Genomic DNA, 19,579 nt, shown 5'->3' with positions numbered 1-19,579 from the left:
GCATTCGATAAGTACGAAATTTTGTCTTTTTGAAACATTTTATCGTTATATTAATAAATAAAAAATAAGAAGATATACATTTATTATTTTTTAAAAATTAGAGAAAATATATTTTTTAAATGTTAAAAATTTTCATTGGAATTATTCTCAAGTATTAAAATAATTCTATTCTTCTTTTTTATCGACCAATGATACATAATATATCATGAATTATTAAATATTAATAAATCAAGATTCAATACAATAAAAAGATATAACTATTTATGAAAGATTTATAAATATTTATATATGAAACTAGTACACATTAGTTTCTAGTAAAAATAGTAAAAAATAGCATCATGACATATAAAAGCAATGTGGATTTTTATGCAAAATTATATTTGTAACATTCAATGAAATTATAGGTTTTATTATATTTTGGGAAAATTAAATTTAGTTTTGTATTAACAAAGAATATATATAATGTTGAATATTTTAGAATCAAATTAGTAATATTAAGAATTAAGTTAATTTTAATATTTTATATGAAAACATTTCGATATGAAAAATTTTAATCGGAGTGCTTCGTATATTTGTCAATAGATTGTTAGATTTATTTATTTATTATTTATTATTATTTATTTATATTTATATTGATCATTATGTTACTCAATATGAGTCCTTAACATGGTTAAATTAAAATGGATACTGAGAGTACAATAAGAGTAAATATTTATATAGTCCGATAATCACAAGATTTTATATACCTATTTACATTTTCCAATACATCAACTTCCGATATGTCAACTTCCGATACATCAACTTCCAATACGTATGTTCGACACATTCTTTTTTCAATAAAAGAAAATTTTTTTTAACAAATATTCGTTATACACTATTTTCACACAAATATTTATAATTAAATTACAAAAAACTAATTAAAACTGCGATAGATAATATTATAAAATTGAACAAATGATCGATTTGTTATATATTCTTCAATTGTTATGTTAGAGTTCAATTGTTATGTTGCTATACACTCAAGATTACACAATCACAAACATTAATTCAAAAAATATTTTTAATCATACCTTTCTTTCTGTTGCATTTGTTTCAACATGATATCTGCAAGTGGATCAGCAGGTGGCCTTTCTCCAAGAAGTCTTTGTCGATCTAAATCACCCTGCATTTGTGCAAACGCATGTTCACCAATATTCACAGATGTTTCTAATTGCGCAGATAGTTCTACACTTTCATCACCTATAAATAAATAAACGTAATATTGTAGCGCATAACTCTTTTTTTAATTAAAATATATTATTTCTAATAATCGTTATTACCATGTAAAGCATGTTGAGGATTATCGATAATTCTAATTTGTCGATCAGGAAGTAAAGGTTCTCCATCCGTTCCACCTATATCGTTCGGTAGTTGCCAACACGCGTTATCTTGTTCTGCTAAATTTCTTGGGAAATAGAGTGGAAGAAGAACTTCATAAATTCCAAGATCACACGGTTCCAATACAAGTACAATACATGTAACAGAATCGCCATATTGCTCCAGAAATCTTCTCATTGTTCCTATTATAATAAAATATAATTGGGGATTATTATCGTATACTTAATGGATTTAAAAATAATATTAATTTAATTAATTTACACTTACTCAGTGCAATATGTGCTCCCGCATCGGGAGGATAATTTCTTCGTACAGAATTAATTACTGGCAGCGCAATCGTGCGTAAACCAAGCTCTCGTGCTTTTTGTAAAACATTTCTATAATAAAAACATGCGTAATATTTTTATATACTTTATATATATATTTAAATATGCTTTATATTATTTATCATAAAATTTACCTATAGCAGCAATGTAATGTATTTTGAGCTGCTGTTTGGTACTTTACATTGTATACTGGTCCTACAGTATGAATAATAAAGCGTGCTGGTAAACCATGAGCTTGTGTTACTCTTACTTCACCAGTTTTGCATTCTGTAGACAATTATTTACATTATACAATTCAATATTGATATAATTATTTTATTTACAATTTTATTACTTTATATTTTATAAACAATACCTTTGATTTCATTAAATATTTCCATTTTAAGTGCTGATCCAGCCCGAACAAATATTCTTTGGCACATAGGACTATTATCATCCATTGTTTCATTTGTGGAATTTACTACTGCATCCACTTGTAAAATAGAAATATCGCCAGTCCTAAAAAATAATAATGTATATATATAACTTTTTGTAAATTAAATAAACCTTTGTAAAGTTATTTTATAGCTTATACCATAACGCAAGTTTGTTGTTAAGCGTTGGTTGACATGGAAAAGGGCTTATAGTATGATGAGTTGGTTCTCCAATAGAATTGGAGTAGTCTGTGAATCGGTGTTGGACGGGAAAGTCGGACCATTTTTTCAATGCGCCCGTCTCCACCACATCCGGGGCAACACCCAAGGGTTCCATGAGCCTCATTCAGCTGAAAATAAAAAATATTCCATATTATAAATAAAGTACAAATTGTTCCTATGCATACATATAACCTCACATTCTTCTGTCAACTAAAGTTTAAAATAACCCGATACAAATATTTCACATATTTCCTGAAACATCTATGAACCTCTTCATGCAATATTTCACCACTTTTCCACATCATTCATTCACGAATATCGAATTCGCTTCGTTATACTCTTTCGCGAAATGTCACGCTGACAGTTAGAGCGCATGCGCGTCATAGCGCTCGAGGTGACGCGAAATTCAAATCGTATCAAACGCCACGTGTTTTATCGAAACGATATAGGGAACAAGATACCAACATTATACGTATGAATCATAATAGAAATTAGATGACATTATTATACGGATATACGTGAAACGATATACGCGTGAAGGGAAAATTTCAATCGTAAGCAGTAAAGCAATGAAGGAAAGCGAGGTCGATAGATGGAATCTTCCCAAACCGAAGATGAAATAGTTGCTGACGCCTGGACTATCTCCGATATCGTAGAAACCTAAAAATAAACAGTGCCATCGATGAAAATCTGGGGCACACCCCGGGCTAATGGGAACAGCGGACGCCCAAGGACGTAACCCCGATCGGGAGTTTCGAAAAACAACTTAATTCGTGGACGACCCGTGCCGTCCTCCTGTGCACATACAGTCACGTGTTATGCGTTAAGCCCGTCTGTGTTCGTCTCCCTCTACAATAGCGTTATGTGTGCGTTCGTTGTTGGACGTAGAATGTAGGCTTCCCTAATGGCAAGGAGACAGAACTTGGCGCCGTCTGTCCTGCTACGGAACTTATATCCTGACAACCTCATAAAGAAGGATCATCGACCTTCTTGCATTTACTATATAGGTCTTCGCAACCTTTTTCGAAGGGAAATCTATTCAACCACCTGAGGTTTCAGATATCAGTGTTCGACAAGGGGTGGAAAATTATGTCGATTGACAAAAGATATGAATCTGTTTGAAGAAAATAATTATATTTCAATTTTTATTCGATTAGTTTTCGATTAGTTTTTTTAAATTTTATAATTTAATTTTGTAAAAATAATTTTTCAAAAAGGAACAGAAGTTCAAATTATTAATTTTGCAAATGTTTTCTAGGAAAAAAAAACAATTGATGTAGATAGATGATGGACAAGGAAAAATTCAGAATGCACAATTCATCAGATTTATTTCTTATCGATCACTGTCTTCTTCTTTCATCGAAGCTTTCCATCACGAAAAAAATTCGAGATATTATTTGCATGAATCCATTCGTTCAATTCATATTACAAGAAATATTGATAGTAAAGAGAAGAAAGAAAAAGGAAATATTGTGAAAATATCGTGTATATGTATATATCTATGTCTGATGTTTATTAATTTGTATTAATAGGTATATAGAAAGGCAGAAATAGCTTGCGCTTAAGCATCCATAATCCTCGTATGAATACCGCTCTTATCAGGAACAGAAACAGAATTGGAGAGGCAAAGTAACATTGTAGAATGGAAAAAATTAGCATTTTTATGGCGGCACCACGCGCAAGAGATACAAAACCTTGACGAATGTGGAGCAAAATGCTTCATCGATCGTATAAATGAATTCTGATGTTTACCCTGCAAAGTTCTCGAGCGCGCGCGTTAAGAACACATCCGGTTTAATCGATTTTAAAGGGAAACATTGTCTGCAAAGATCGAACCAGAGCTACGTGTAGGGTCACGGCCATGTATTCTAGATATTCATTTCTAATAAAGTGGAACTTCGATACTTTTTAACAAACTTAATCATGTATAATGTGAAAAGTAATAAAGATAAAAAAGTTTCTTTCTTCTTTTTTTTTTTTTTTTTAATAAATAACGATGCAGATATATATACTGAGCTTTCGTTATTATTCCGTTGATATTTACTGAAAGTTATTTAATGTTGCAAGTTATTTAACGTTACAAGATTATAAATTTTGAAATATTTCTTGCGTAGAAAATAGCACTTTTGTATAACAAACGAGTACTGACGTTCTATTTCTTGGAAAGTTTTTAATTAAATTTAATCTCGCCAAGGAGAATGAAAGGTCACTGACGTGAACTAGCAGCATCTTTTAATTAAATGAAACTATCAAACAAGCCATAAACATATAAATATATATATATATATATATATAAAGTAAAAATTTTAAATTTGTGAAATATGAAATATACATAGTTTTGAAAGGATTTTCAGAAATGCAAACATGTTGTTACACTAAAACTGTTGCTGCTTTTGAAAGATCACTTCAAACTCGACTTGCCACGAAAGGGTTAATATTTCGATCTATTCCAAGCACAAAGGCAAATGGCGAAGAGTTAATCGGCCGTAAAGGACCCTCCACTTTTACCATCAACATCCTTGAAGATGCATTCGAAATGAAGCTTCACAACCAAAGTACTCTCCTCAATCTTGCCTATCTTTCTTTATTTCTAACAAACTTTCAGGCCATCAATCATTGAAAAAAAAAAAGAAAAGAAAAATTCCTAGGACAGGAGAGAGATAGAGAGAGATAGAAATTTTCTTGCACCGAGACACAAAAGTGCTGCAAAGTTTTCTCACTTTTCCTTCCTTTTTTCCAACAATTTTACGCGACATCGCATCGATCGAACGAGTCGTACTCGGTTGTCTGGCGGAGTTCTCGTTTCGTTCGAGGAAAACTTCCATCTCCTTTGTCCCTCCTTCTGCCCTGGAGACCTCCATTTCTACGGTTTCGTCTATCCTTGACGAAAGATAAAGCTATCTCCCGCTATGACCTAGATTAAACGATTATCGATAGAGGCTGTTTCCTCTTCTACCTCTACTCAAAAGCTCAACCCTTTAGTTGGTTCTGCGCGATCTTTATTCCCTTTTTATAATTCCATTCTTTAGATGCAAATCTTGTTTTCATCTTCACGTTATGTTTTTTTACCGTTCAATTCGATATATAGAATCCAGTCGGAAGTTTAATCATATATTTGGCAACTAAAATTGAAATATTATCACGCTTTATTAATCATTCAAATCACTCAATTTATTGAATGTTTTATTTGACTGTTTAATTTGTGCTTAAACTTATTGAATTTATTATCGTTTTTTTTTATTAAATCATTTAATATAGTATTTTCTAATCTTTTCTTTTTAAATTAATTATGTATTTTGAAATTAATAAAGATTTTGCAGTATGTCATAACTTTATTTCGTTGAAATAAAAATACAATATTTGTAATATCTTTATTTATTTAACAAATTTTTTTTAAATGTATTAATTAAATATAAAAATATTTATAAGTGATAATGAAAGATTCGATTATCGATAAAATCAATATTGATTAGTAATAATTACAATTAATTCACTATTGATTATAATTATCATTTTTATTTTTATTTTAGCGAAATTTTAACAAAATTATGATGTATTTATATATATCTTTGTAATATATTTATATATTTATATTTCAACACAGTGAAATAATATTGAAAAACATTGCTTTAGCACAATTTCATTAGATGTGATTATTCAATCGTGATACACAAATCTTATTAGATATCGTTAATATATTTGATCACAATAAGATTTTACGTGAAGCTTGAATTAATTATATGTAGATTATATGTAGATTATTTTCCATTCACGCGATACTATATAAATTTTTATTTGATTTAATTATTTTTACCTCGATGAGGGAGTTCTTGGTTTCTTGATGGAATGAAATGAAATAAAATGTATCCAGTTTCGGATAATTTCGGAAAAATTAATTAGCCCCGAAGCTATACATTTTCCTCTCAATCTTAACTGCATCAAGCTCAAACGAGTTATTGGAAATTGCCATTACTCAACAAGGTTCGCGGAATAACGTATTCGTCGAAGAATCGATCGGGAACAATAAACGCAAATTAAGTTCAGAAAGAACACTCAAACCATACTTTCCTTTTAAATAATTTTCCAGATTCTTTCTATTCCGTAATTGCATCAATTTTAAATAAATTTTAAGTAAACCAATCAATAGAGTTTTCTAAAAATAATTTTCTCAAAGACTTCTTTGGTTTTTTAAGCATCGATGAAATAAATATAGAATTAAATTCGATATTGCTTGAATATAAGTAAGGTTTCGTTTGACTTGAAGAATATAAATTTATCAAACAAACGTTTATAAGATTTTTTTTAATATATTTTTAATTGATGTTAAATAGAATAGTTAGTTAAATAGTTAAATAGAATAATAAATAGTTCAAGTCTATTTAATGAAAATTGGAATTAAATTTGATAAATATAATAATAATATATATATATATACAATTATCAGAATTATTGTGTTCTTTATTTATAAACTGAGAGTTTTATTTTTTTAATTATATTATATAAGATTATAAATTAAATTATTCTATAAATAATTATTCTATAAATTTCAGAAATCTAATTTCACTTACATGGAATAATTTCTTATAAAATTTTAATTTTAAAATTAAATTTTTTCATTTGTAAATTATAAATGAAGAATGAGATAAATAATATGAAACTTTAATAAAAAAACGAATTGCAGAAAACTTTTTAAAAAATTCTTAAATAATTTAAATGATATTAATGCATCACATTATACTTAATATAACATTATTTTATTATAATTTTTAAATAATAAAATTTAAAGAAATTAATTATTTTTAAAAAGATAGAAATTAGATAAATTATTATTTATATATTATTTTATTTCAAAATATAATATAAAATGTGATATAAAAAAAAAGTATAAATATTGTTAATTTTTATTAAAATAAAATTTTTTACATCATCATTACAAAATGACTTAATGAATATGTTATAAATAACATATGTAAATAATTAAAATAATATTATTAAAATAATTGAATATAATAATATAATAATAATAATAAAATATTTTCGTTTGTAAAGAAAACATATTAATTCTAAAAATACTGCACATTTTTAATAATTATAAGTGCAGAAAATCTAAAATCAATCTCATCATTTTGATAGTTCAAAAAACATATTTCTCTCAATCCAACCAATCAAAACATTTTTTTCAAAAAAATTTAGTTCTCCAACCGACAAAAAACGATAATTAATAACTTGATTGAAAATTTAGCCAATTAACAAAACCGCGATACCGTGTGATTGCAAACAAGGCTTAATATCCCGAGCATTCGAGCCGAGAATCGAAACCAATAATAAATTTAATTAAAATAAATCTAACCTAAAAATAAAATTTAATCAAACTCGTCGAATTGACGTAATTAAAACCTTGGTATCATCCATTCTTCGATCACACCTGCCTCTAACGAATTCAATCTTCCACTTCTCTTTGTTTTTCTCCATCTATAGAAAAATGGGAGACGAGGAAGAAGAAGAAGAAGAAAAAAATAAATGAAACTAATGAATTAACAGTGAAACCATTGCTTGTTCCCATACAGTTGACCGATCTCGATTACGCTCGCGTCGTAATTGGCCCTGTTTCCTACCCAGTCAAAAGGGAAACCAACCACGAAAGCCACCTCAAGGCTCGAACGACGAGAGAGAGAAAGAGAGAGAGAGAGAGAGAGAGTGTAGGACTTTCATTCGCCGCGTGTCACCAGGGCCGCTGCTTTTAGACGAGCTTTGTTTCCCCATACATACAGCCGCCCACCCAGTGTCCCGCAGCCGCCTTTCTATTAAACAACAAACGACCTCACACACGGCTCACCGGTCAATCGATGTTCCACATTCGAAGCAAGGTGAACATTTGCGAGCTATGCCCCTCTCGCTCTCCCTTATCCGATGTAGCTTTCCGATGAAAATGCCTCGACAGCTCGAAGAGAAACCAAATTTCCCGCAGCTAAAGAAACATGGCCGATCATTGGGTGTATCGGTGTCTTTTGAAAGAGATTTCGACGAATTGGTGTCGAGATGGATTTTTCTTTTTTGATTGTTTCGAAGAGAAAAATCGAATCTTCCTATAATATGATTATGAATAATATATGTTACATTACACGATTATTAATAATATATTATATTGTATATTATAGGATTATATGTATATTTATAAAAAATATATAAAGATTTATAGTTTATATATATATTTCTTCTATATTTAACTTTAAACTTTTTCTAAAATTGTGAAAAAATAAAAATATTTTGAGAGTCTATAATTTTAAAAATTGGTAAAGTTTTAAAAAATAGAGAAAGATTTTGTATAAAAATTATGTTGGTTGCAAAAGTATTAATGTTATATGTACATTTGACACATTTTACACAAAATTATATATTTAAAAAAAAAAAGAAAGTAAGTCAAAATTTGTTTTAAATAAACACAAATATTTATTATTTTACTATTACTACTAATAATAATTGATTCTCTTATAATAATTGATTCAAAATATTCAATAATATTAAAAATAAATAAAACACTTTTGTGATAAATTTTAATACATATACAATGTAAGTTCGATCGACATTGATCATCTTGAAAAGGATAAGAAATATTTTCAATTTATGTATGTAAGATAAGATAATAGAAATCTGAGAATAGATAACAAAAATTTTTTTAATCGAAACATAATATTTTAAGAATAAGAAATATATTTAATTCAGATAAGATAAGATAATAAATAAATAAAATAAAAATCGAAGGGGAAAAAAATTATTTAATTTAGATACAATATCATATTCGATTGCATTCATGATCAACGAGAGAGGATAAACACGATCAGCGTGTCATGGAGATAACGAGAAATAGCGGATGCATGTTTATGCCAATTCCGTCCGGTATGATACGTATACTCATCCCATTAATATTCTACATTGAACGCGCGATCTCGAGTTATACAGATTTATATATGCAAATAATAATGCCGTTTTCATCGTGATATTCCTCGAATCGTGTAATTGCCTTTGGCTATGTGTCTAAGTCTTTTACGACATCTGCTCAGTTTTTACTGAAAGGTCATAGCCCTTGGTTTTTCCACATGATTGCAATTATGTATGTAAAAGATGCACTTTGGTTTATGTCTTATTTTAAATATTACATACGTGGCGAATCGAATTTATCAAATTTAGAATCTTTATTGGATTTTATTTGGATGCATGCATTATTTTGGTTATTGAATAACGAATCCTGTTGGATATTGATGGAGATAATGTAGGAAATGCAAGTATATTTTTAATTATCTTATGTCTTATTTTAAATTTCGAAATTTTTAGAATCTTTATTTATATGAATATTACATTATTTACATTATTTTGAATAATAAATTATTAGGTATCTATTGAGTGATCAATTTTGAAATTTTTTGATTTGGATTATAGAATTTTAGAATTGTTATTCGAAGAAGTATGTATTATTTTGAATATAAAATAACGAACCATTGCCAAGATTGCAAGATTGATATTCAAAAGAAATATGGATTGCTTCGTTAAATTATTTTTCTAATTTTCTCCCGATTACAATTTTCATATATGGAATAACAAAGAATGAAATTATTAAATAATTTATAGTGTATATGTTGATGAATATCAGAAGAATATTAATTATTAATAACAATAACATTAAATGTTGACAATGAAAAAGAACCGAGAACCATAAGTAATCAGCAATATACGTATAGCATTGAGATAATCAATAGAAGAACCATTGTATTCCCTATTAACTTTATTATCATTTTCACAATTAATTTAAACTGTTCTTCAAGCATTAATACAAATAATCTAAATAATAATATTCATTTAAAAAATCTTTATGAATATTTATCATTAACACATTGGAATAGCTTAAGGCAATTAAGAATAAAATTATCGAGAAATAAAAATAATTAAAAAAGCGTTGATAAATAATAAAGGAAAGATTATTAGAATCTTGGGTAATATTCTCAGTATATTCTCAGTTTTTTTAAAGTATGAAAAATTAAAATTAATATTACAAACTACAAGAATTGTAATTAACGGAAAATGTATATTTAATAAATGTTTGATAAAAAAAATAAGTGATAATTTCTGCAATTCCGAGTTATCTGTAGTGAATTATAATTAAAATTACAATGAATTCCAATTCATTAAGAGAAGAATAAAAATAATCCAGAATACGTCCACATAATATATGTTTAAAAAAAAATATTGAACTCTTGCATAAATTCCCAATTATAACAGAATCAAAATTGATGGGAATATAAATAAAACGTGTCAATAAATATTTGACAAATAAAGTAATATTATATTTTAGTAATTTTCTCGATTCTCAATACAATTAATTTTGATTAAAGTTACAACAATTTCAATTTAAAAAATATAAAAATAATCCAGAAAATATTAAATATTCGATAAATGAAAGAATATTCTTAAATAAATAAATATTTACAAAAAAATATCATATATCATCTCGATGATTTTGTTTATTACGTTTAATTATTATTTTGAGTAATATTATGAAAATTTTACTTGGTTATTATTTATTAAAAAATTATTAAGAAAAATATTTCAATTTTATTAACAAAAAACAATTTATATTAGTTTTAATGTTGAATTAGATTTATTGCTATAGACAATTGAGAGAAATAGTCGAATTAAGAAAACTAGTCCAAATCTAATGCAAACATTAAATCAATATACATAACATACCATTAAAACATCAGGCTTGAAGAATAATATCTTTTTATAAATAATAATTTATTGGATATTGGACTTTTATGTAATTTTCCAATTAAAATAATAAAAAAAATTATGAAGGATGAAAAAAAAACATCGATAAGTAAATAGATAAATAAAAGATAAATAAAATAAAATATTCAGTAAACAAATAAATATTAATAAACCGCTGAATAATTTTCACAATTTCCTATTAGAGAATAGAATGAATTACCAGAGATAAGGAGCGGCAATAGAATGAACTGTCACGCGATCGGTTGTGTGCAACCGTACAGGTAGAGTTTAAACGTGACAACGCTGACCCACGAAAGGGGTAATTGAATGTGTTAAGCGCGGTAGACGAATGCATCGAAGAAGCCTTTTCGATATGCAGTGTTCTGTAATGCGGGGCTTCCAAACAAATCCTTTGTGACCAGCTATTTCCGCCAATGAAGCTGAAAGCAGTTGGCTTGGAGGAAAAAAAAAAAAAAAAGAATATCAAGGGGAAAAGAGGATCTCCAGATTCCGCTTCGCTCGATCCATTAATTGCGTTATGTGACCTGGATGAAGTAATATATCGTCGAGTTTTTGGTTGTTATCTCGAAGGATGGAGATGTAATTAACTTTTGAGCAACTTGAGAATTAGAAATGTTAATTACCTTTCGCAATTGAAAGTGTGTATAAAGCTTTATTTTGTATGTTAGATATTCATATATGATAATATATGAATATGATAATATATAATATATATGAATATGATAATTTTGCAATAAATTAAAATAAAATAAAAAAAAGGAAATCTTAATAAGTGTGTATGTTATTGTGTATGTTGTGTATATAAGTGTATTTAATATTATTTCTGTTTATTTAAATTAATTCTGAATATTCTATGATTCGAAATAAAATTAAAATTAAAATTGAGTCAAAAATTAATCATTTTTGAAAAAGTTTGAAGATTTCATATTACTACTAAACTAATATTTTAAAACTTTACAAATAAACTTCATAAATTTATTATACTTTTATTTTATATATATAATATTTTATATAAAATTGTAACTATGATAACTATTTGTAATAATTGTAACTATTTATAAATTATTAAATTATTAATTATTGTGCAAATATTAAGAGTTATCTTACATAATATCTTACATAATAATTCATTTCTTTTTTTTTTTTTTAATTTTTATCGATTGCATTCTTTTGATAATTGAATAAACTGATTAAAAATAAACATATGAGTAAACAAACACTAGAAAGAAATTTTTCAAAAAAGAAATCTACGTTGTTAAACAATATAAAAATTATATTTTTCAAAAACGATTTTTGAAAATAAGATTTTTTGCTATATTGAAACAATTATATCTCAAAGGATAGATTAAGATTACAGCGGATGTTAAAACTCGAGATATCCAACAGAATCAATCTTAAAATGGTCGTGCCATCTTAAATAATAATAAAATACAAAACAGATAATTATAGATATAAACAGATAACTATTCGGAATATCGAAACTAATTTCTTAAAAAGTTTTACGACTATAAATAAAACTTCATGAAATGCTTTACAAAATGATAAATGCAAAATGATAAATGCAAAATGATAAAAGTTAAATGCTAAATGAAAAAATGATAAAATATTAAAAGAATACTATAAGAAAGAAAATGAAACTTTGAAGATGAAGATTCCTTATATTATTTTAGTGAAATTAATTATATATATAATTAGAAATTTTGAAAATCATTATTAACAATATATTTTTTGGAAAAAATTTATTCTCTGAATTGATATAATTTAATTGAATGAAATTTATAATCTGTTCAAAGTTTTATCGCTAAACATTTTTTAGATATGCTTATTTCAACTTCAAATTAATACCAATTTTAATTCTTTTTTATCCATTTTTAATTTTATTTTCATATTATATTCTATATATATTCTAATAAGATTCTTAATTGCTAAGAATTATTTATTTCAATTTCAAATTAAAATACTACTCTTCATTTTCCATTTCTTTTTATTTTCTTTTCTTTATATTTTATGTGATTTCCAATAAACTCTTTTCTCCTAAATAATATAAAATTATTTCTAAAATTTTTTATGCATTACAGAACACATTAATTGTACTATGATTGTTTTACTATGATTCAATTGTATTTTTATACGAATTATAAGAATTGAAATTTAAGAATTATTAAAATGATTAAAAGAATTTTTAAGAATTTTTTTTATTTCTTTTTAAAGGAACGAAAACATAGATATCTTTTCATCTTTATTAGATTTAGTATATATTTTGATGAACGAAAATTGAAAAATGTTGACGTGTCAGAGTAAAGGGCTCTTGACACAGTACTTTGTCCTTTCATTAGAAGTAAAGAATCATGGTGGCGTGCCTTTTGTTGAGAGTAGAACATCTTATCGGTTAAGTATCTTACATTGTCGATCGATTGTTGGCCGCGATTGCAACGAATTTGCGATTCACAATTGTAACTGAGAAGCAAGAGTGCCAAGCCAAAAATCGATCTTACTTTATTGAACATTATATGTTTGCAGCATCTAAAACCAAATTGATAGAAAACTGCACATTTAATTTTCTGATTCTAAATGAGATTCTATCTTTACTAATATTAAGAGGAATCATTTGCTTTTTTCCAATTTATCTTTTTTAGATTGACGTGTGAAATATCCTTATGAATGAATTTTGATGATTTTTAAATACGTTAGAAAACAATATTTTAAACAATTTTTTTCTATATATATATATCGGTTAGTTTTCGAGATAAAAAATCATGCTATTACATTGAATTCTAGATGTTACTATACATCATGGTCAGCATTCAAAATATGTCTTACTTGCTATTTATCATTGTCATCTCGGTTACATAAAGGTTATTTTATATTTTATTTTTGAGAGCTGAATCTCAAATTATCAATGGCAAAAATTAACATAAAATTGTGATAAATTTGACGGAATGTCTTCGATATAATAATACTTATTTTTTTTGCAAATATCTCGAAAATTGTACATATAAAAAAAAGTTATTCTTATCCTCTATAATTTAAAAATCGTTAAAATCTGTGAAGTCATTCATAGATATGTTCATTCTTTTTTTGTTTTTAATAAAGAACTACAAATTAAATAAATTCGATATAATATATTATTGTTACATAATTGGAATTAATTTTCAGATAGAAAGACATTATTGTTTTATGTATTTATTTATTGTAATTAAATTCAATTATTTAATATAATATATTAAAGCACTTGTTGTAATTAATAGAAAAATAAATTTTATTTATTTAATATACATAATTTTTTGTGATAAATTAAATATCGAACTTTATAAATATATAAATGGCGAACTTTAACATTCGGATATTTATAAAAATATAATAAAAATATTAGGATATTTATTTACTTAAGAAAAATAAAACAATAATTTTTTATAAAAATTAAATATTTTATATTCTATTTTTTCTATTGTAATTAAATTCAATTATTTAATATAATATATTAAAGCACTTGTTGTAATTAATAGAAAAATAAATTTTATTTATTTAATATACATAATTTTTTGTGATAAATTAAATATCGAACTTTATAAATATATAAATGGCGAACTTTAACATTCGGATATTTATAAAAATATAATAAAAATATTAGGATATTTATTTACTTAAGAAAAGTAAAACAATAATTTTTTATAAAAATTAAATATTTTATATTCTATTTTCTTTTAGGACACATTTTAAGTATTTTAACATGTTAAAAATTATCTTTTGTTTCATAATTTATTCTTATTTTAGACGAATTTATCATTTTTCTTTAATACGTATTATTATTTTTTACATATTCCATTGTTCAAAATAATATTACGTATGAATAATAATAGAACTTACTACACAAAATTCGTTATCTTAGTTTGATAACATATATAAGATGTTAACATATTCTTATATTATTTATATAATTCAGAGAATCGATTTTTAAAGATCATATACCTTTATAAGAGATTACAAGAAATATAAAAATTGATATATAAAAATATTAATTTATTAAATTATAAATATAATTTAAATTAAATAAAGACAGAGAGAGATAAAATAACAAGTATAGATAAAGATAAAATTGTCTTACTTTAGCCATATATGACTTTGTTTTATGCAAACTTTAATTATTTATAACTATATACATTGATAAATAATCTTCAATTAATTTCAATTAATATTCTTATATATTACAATATTCTTATATACTATAAAGAGTATTGTATTTATTTTCTAGAAACCTATTAACTCTAAAAATTTCTTATTATTTCTTATATATTAATATCCTGTATTTGCAATGCATTCAAATTTTTATAAAATATTTTTATTATTTAAAATTAATTTTTCTTTGGTTTATTTTGAATGTTCAGAAAATAAAAAATAAATTCAATTAAATTATAATAAACAAATATATAGGTAAATCATGATTATATTAATATTAATTCAAAAATTAATTCCAGTTACTTATAAATATATGAGTGATAATCTTGAATATAATCTTAATAAAAATAATAAATATTATTTAAATCAATTGTATTATTTTTTAAATTTATCTATTACAAAATGAAAGAATGAAAATTTATAAGCTTTCATAAAAGTTTTGCAAATACATAAAATGTGTAAAAAAAAAAAAAAAATATTATATTTTATTTTTATAAATAATATTCTTTTTAAAATCTTTATTGCTTCAAATTCTAAATTATATTGATGTAACTATCATCAAGTAATAACTGTGCATTAATCATTGTAAATATTATATCAAATCTTCCTAATATGGAGAGGAGGAAGGAAAGGAGAAAATTTATCGAATGAAAGAAGAATTTATTGATGTAGAATATTTAAAAATGTTAGAAATATAAAAAGAGCGTTTGAAGTTGAGAAAATATATATAGAAAATATATAAATGAATTTTTAATCATAAATAGTTAAAAAAGCAGAGAGAAAGAGAAAGAGAAAGTATGTTTATTTAATAAATAAAATTTGCAATCTTGCATTTCATTAACTAAAAAGATCATTAATAATTTAATCATCAAAGCATACAGTGTATTTACATCCAAATCTGATTTTAAGATACTTAACTTTTTATTATTCAAATGCTCTAATTATCAAAATATGTTTCTTATTCATAATATATTGTTCGATTTATCAATATTATTACTGATTCATGATAAATTAATACAACCAGAATAGAAATTTCGATGAAAAAAAAAAAAAAAAACAAGATCAAAATATCAAAACCGATTCTAAACATTCTAAAATCCTCTTTTTAGAAACTCTTACTTTTCATTCAAGATACACAACGTGAAGAGAACTCTGAAGAGAAAACAATTTCACTTAAACGATAAACTTCAGTAACTAAAATACACAAAGAAATAACTTTTTTCCTTATCGGTCCCCGTATTTCAACAACAGATGATCGATTTCAGTTTTGCTTAAGTACAAACATTGGAAATTTCCCGAAACTTATCAAAAGGTGGCAAGCCAAGCATTGACGTTGGCTTATCTGGAAAAAGGAGTGGCGCATTCGGTTAACATCGTCGATCGTTTGATTCCATGTCGTTTGCGCCGCGATAAAGAAGATCACCTCCTTTTTCATTCCACGCTATGGGCCAAGGTATGTGTGTGATTTTTATTGGCCCCAAAGGGGAAATTTTTTCCCATCGAGTGCTGATCTGCCTTCCAGGTCACTGTTCCCATCACGCGGAATAAATAGAAGAAAATTTGCATAGAGAAAAGAATCCTCTGGGACAGGTGATGACATTAATCCTTGAAGGTTTTGAACTTTTAGAAGGTTTAAGGTCAACTTAAGAAAGTATAGATTGAAAAAGTCGTAGAACTTTTTATTTCTTTTGTTTGAAGTTTGTTTCAAGTATAGAGTTTTTGAAATTATTTCTGAAATTATGGTAGAAGCGGCCAGGTGACGATTCTACGCGTAAAAATAAGTTTAAAAAAAAACAGTAATATTTTTTTTATACTTTATTTTTAATGTGAAATTCAAAAAATATTTTTAAGCATTAACGAATTTTTCCCGATCAAATGACTAAATGACTAAATTAAAATTTTATAAGAATTTATAAAAAAAAAAGAAGATAAAGAAAAAAAAATAAAATAAATTCGGTATCTAATTTGTATGAAATAATTATGAATAATATGATTACAAAAGTACTTAGTATATTATTAATCTTTTCTAAAAGTTTTTTCTTAAAAAAAAAAAAAAATGTTTTAAATTCTATGAATATTTTTTTCGATTTTTCCTTATACATGCCAGAATTAATCGTCAGCAGAATTAATCGTTACAAGGGAAATTGAGGAGAGAAACGATGTTTTTAATTGATCCGGAGGATATATCGATCGAAGGTAAAATTGCGGATGGCAAATCGTCGATGATAAAATGTCATTTCGTTTTTTTATTTTTCGCGGATAATTAGCATCCTTGAGAGAAAAGATTGTTAAACGAATTATCCCAGTTAGACCATGTTGATGGGAGAGCGTGGAATTTCCAACTTTTCGTTTCGGATATTCGTTAAATCGAGAGGATACACGTAAACGTATGAAATATTGTGTTTATTATCTTTCGTGAATTGGATGCAGTGAAAAAACAGAATAATAATCTCTTATTTCTTTAATTCATTATTTTTTTCAGGAGTGCTTGTTTTATAAAGAAGATATATTTATTATTTAATTATTTAATAAATAAAAATTAAAAAATTATATTATTTATATATAACAATGTATATGAAAGAGTTAATATGGATTAGCATTACTTAGTATTGGTTTAATAATGATATTTAATTTTAATATATATAAAAAAGATTTAACTAGTATCAATTATAATAAATAATATATAATGCTTTCGAGATATTTCGAAGGAATATAAAAAAAGTTTAAAAAAGAAAAGCCTTTTTTCATTATTTTCCAGAAAATATAAAGAATCGTTTCTTTAAAGTTAATAACGTAATATTATTTAAACTATAGATTATTATAAAAATAACTAATATATAAAAATATTATTATAAATTAATTTTATAGAAATAAAAATATGAAGATGTACGTATATATATTAAAACAGAAAAACATTATATAATATAAGCACATAGATTTGCAAAATCTGATGTCACATTCTGATTAGAAGTTATAAAGGGAAAAAAAGCTAACTGGAGACGGAGTAACATGACGTGATTGCTACGCCGCCTACCGGAATAAGATTATATTAAGATATATATTATTACATACTACTTATAATAAGATTTATTCTTATGCGGTGATAAATTATTATTTTTTAATAGTCATGATATTAAATGCCATAACACTTTTATTGTTGTCACATTATTATCGTTATTAATTTTAATATGACATACAGTGTCACGACGAAAACCATTTAGTGTTGTGAAAACGTACCTTAATATAGATATCTCAATAGACGGCGTAACAATTGCATCATGTTATTCTCTTTCCAGTTAACTTTTCCCCTTTTATTATTTCCAATCAATATGTGACGTCAAATTCTGTAAATGTAGAGTTTATTGTCTGGTAATCCTGCATACAAATTATAACAAGTCTCGAAACCAGCTTATCAAATGTGAATCCACTTTTGATATTAAATATAAAATGTTGTTCATAAAAATTAATCAAAATTTATTAGCAAAAAAAAAAAAAACAAAACTTACTTAATCCTATTTTATGAACTCATAAGTTTTATTTCTTTTGCTAATAAATTTAATTAATTTGTGTTTTTCGTCTCTTCGTAACTTTCTAAAGAAAATAAATCTAAAAAATATTTCATAACTGAGAAATATTATTCATATGTATTATTCATTTTTGTAGATGTCTTTTGTAAAATTTTCATCCATTCTGAGGTAATCATCTCGAATAACTTCACAATCGATCAGAAAATTCGCCAACGATTGAAGCAACGATTGATCACGGTTCAACAAATCAGTTGGGCAGTCAGTGAACGACGCAGAACCAAGATCTCGGTTAGGTTGTGCTAACAGTTGGTCGAGGATCGATTATCGATCAAATATTAGCTAATTCATTGGTGTTATCTCCATGCAAACGATTTGTCAACGAAGGTTCCGAGTATTGATAACGCTCTTCAAACAATCATTCGACGTCTCGATAATTTCTCGAGTACCATACAGTTGATTGTTCAATTTAATTACGTGAAAACTTGAAACGATCGTTTTAATACTTCGAGAAAACTTAAGTGATTTTTAAATCTTTTTCTATCGATTTATTTTATTAATAACTTTTTATCTTTTTTATCTACTATTTTAAAATTATCAATACAATTTTTTATTCAATATTTCTTAGAATTTTAACTCATTTTTATTAAAATAGTTAAACAAGAGATAAGAACTTTTCTATAACATTTTTATAAATAATAATGTTATAATAATAAAATATTGCAACTTAGCAGTATTAAAATTAATAAATGTTAAA

At 25.5% G+C, this 19,579-nt stretch overlaps 1 protein-coding gene and 1 non-coding gene across 2 annotated transcripts in view; both read right to left on the bottom strand.

The window, feature by feature from the left end:
• The window catches only part of LOC409182 (protein GDAP2 homolog), an 89,642-nt gene that overhangs the window by 37,199 nt on the left and 32,864 nt on the right, over positions 1–19,579 (bottom strand). Inside the window, exons 2-7 of the mRNA XM_006558181.3 lie at positions 2,278–2,466; positions 2,059–2,201; positions 1,838–1,970; positions 1,645–1,754; positions 1,320–1,559; positions 1,071–1,239 (exon numbers count right to left, since the gene is read on the bottom strand). Of these exons, the coding sequence (XP_006558244.2) occupies positions 1,071–1,239; positions 1,320–1,559; positions 1,645–1,754; positions 1,838–1,970; positions 2,059–2,201; positions 2,278–2,462 (980 nt within the window). The 5' untranslated portion in view covers positions 2,463–2,466. The remainder of the gene's footprint in view (positions 1–1,070; positions 1,240–1,319; positions 1,560–1,644; positions 1,755–1,837; positions 1,971–2,058; positions 2,202–2,277; positions 2,467–19,579) is intronic.
• Positions 8,098–8,170, bottom strand: Mir9877 (microRNA 9877). Its single transcript, NR_127358.1, has one exon. It is a non-coding gene; the product is annotated as a microRNA 9877 (primary transcript).

The sequence above is a fragment of the Apis mellifera genome, linkage group LG4, assembly GCF_003254395.2.
Source record: "Apis mellifera strain DH4 linkage group LG4, Amel_HAv3.1, whole genome shotgun sequence".
NCBI lineage: Eukaryota > Metazoa > Arthropoda > Insecta > Hymenoptera > Apidae > Apis > Apis mellifera.
This window is presented reverse-complemented; position numbering and strand designations above follow the sequence as displayed.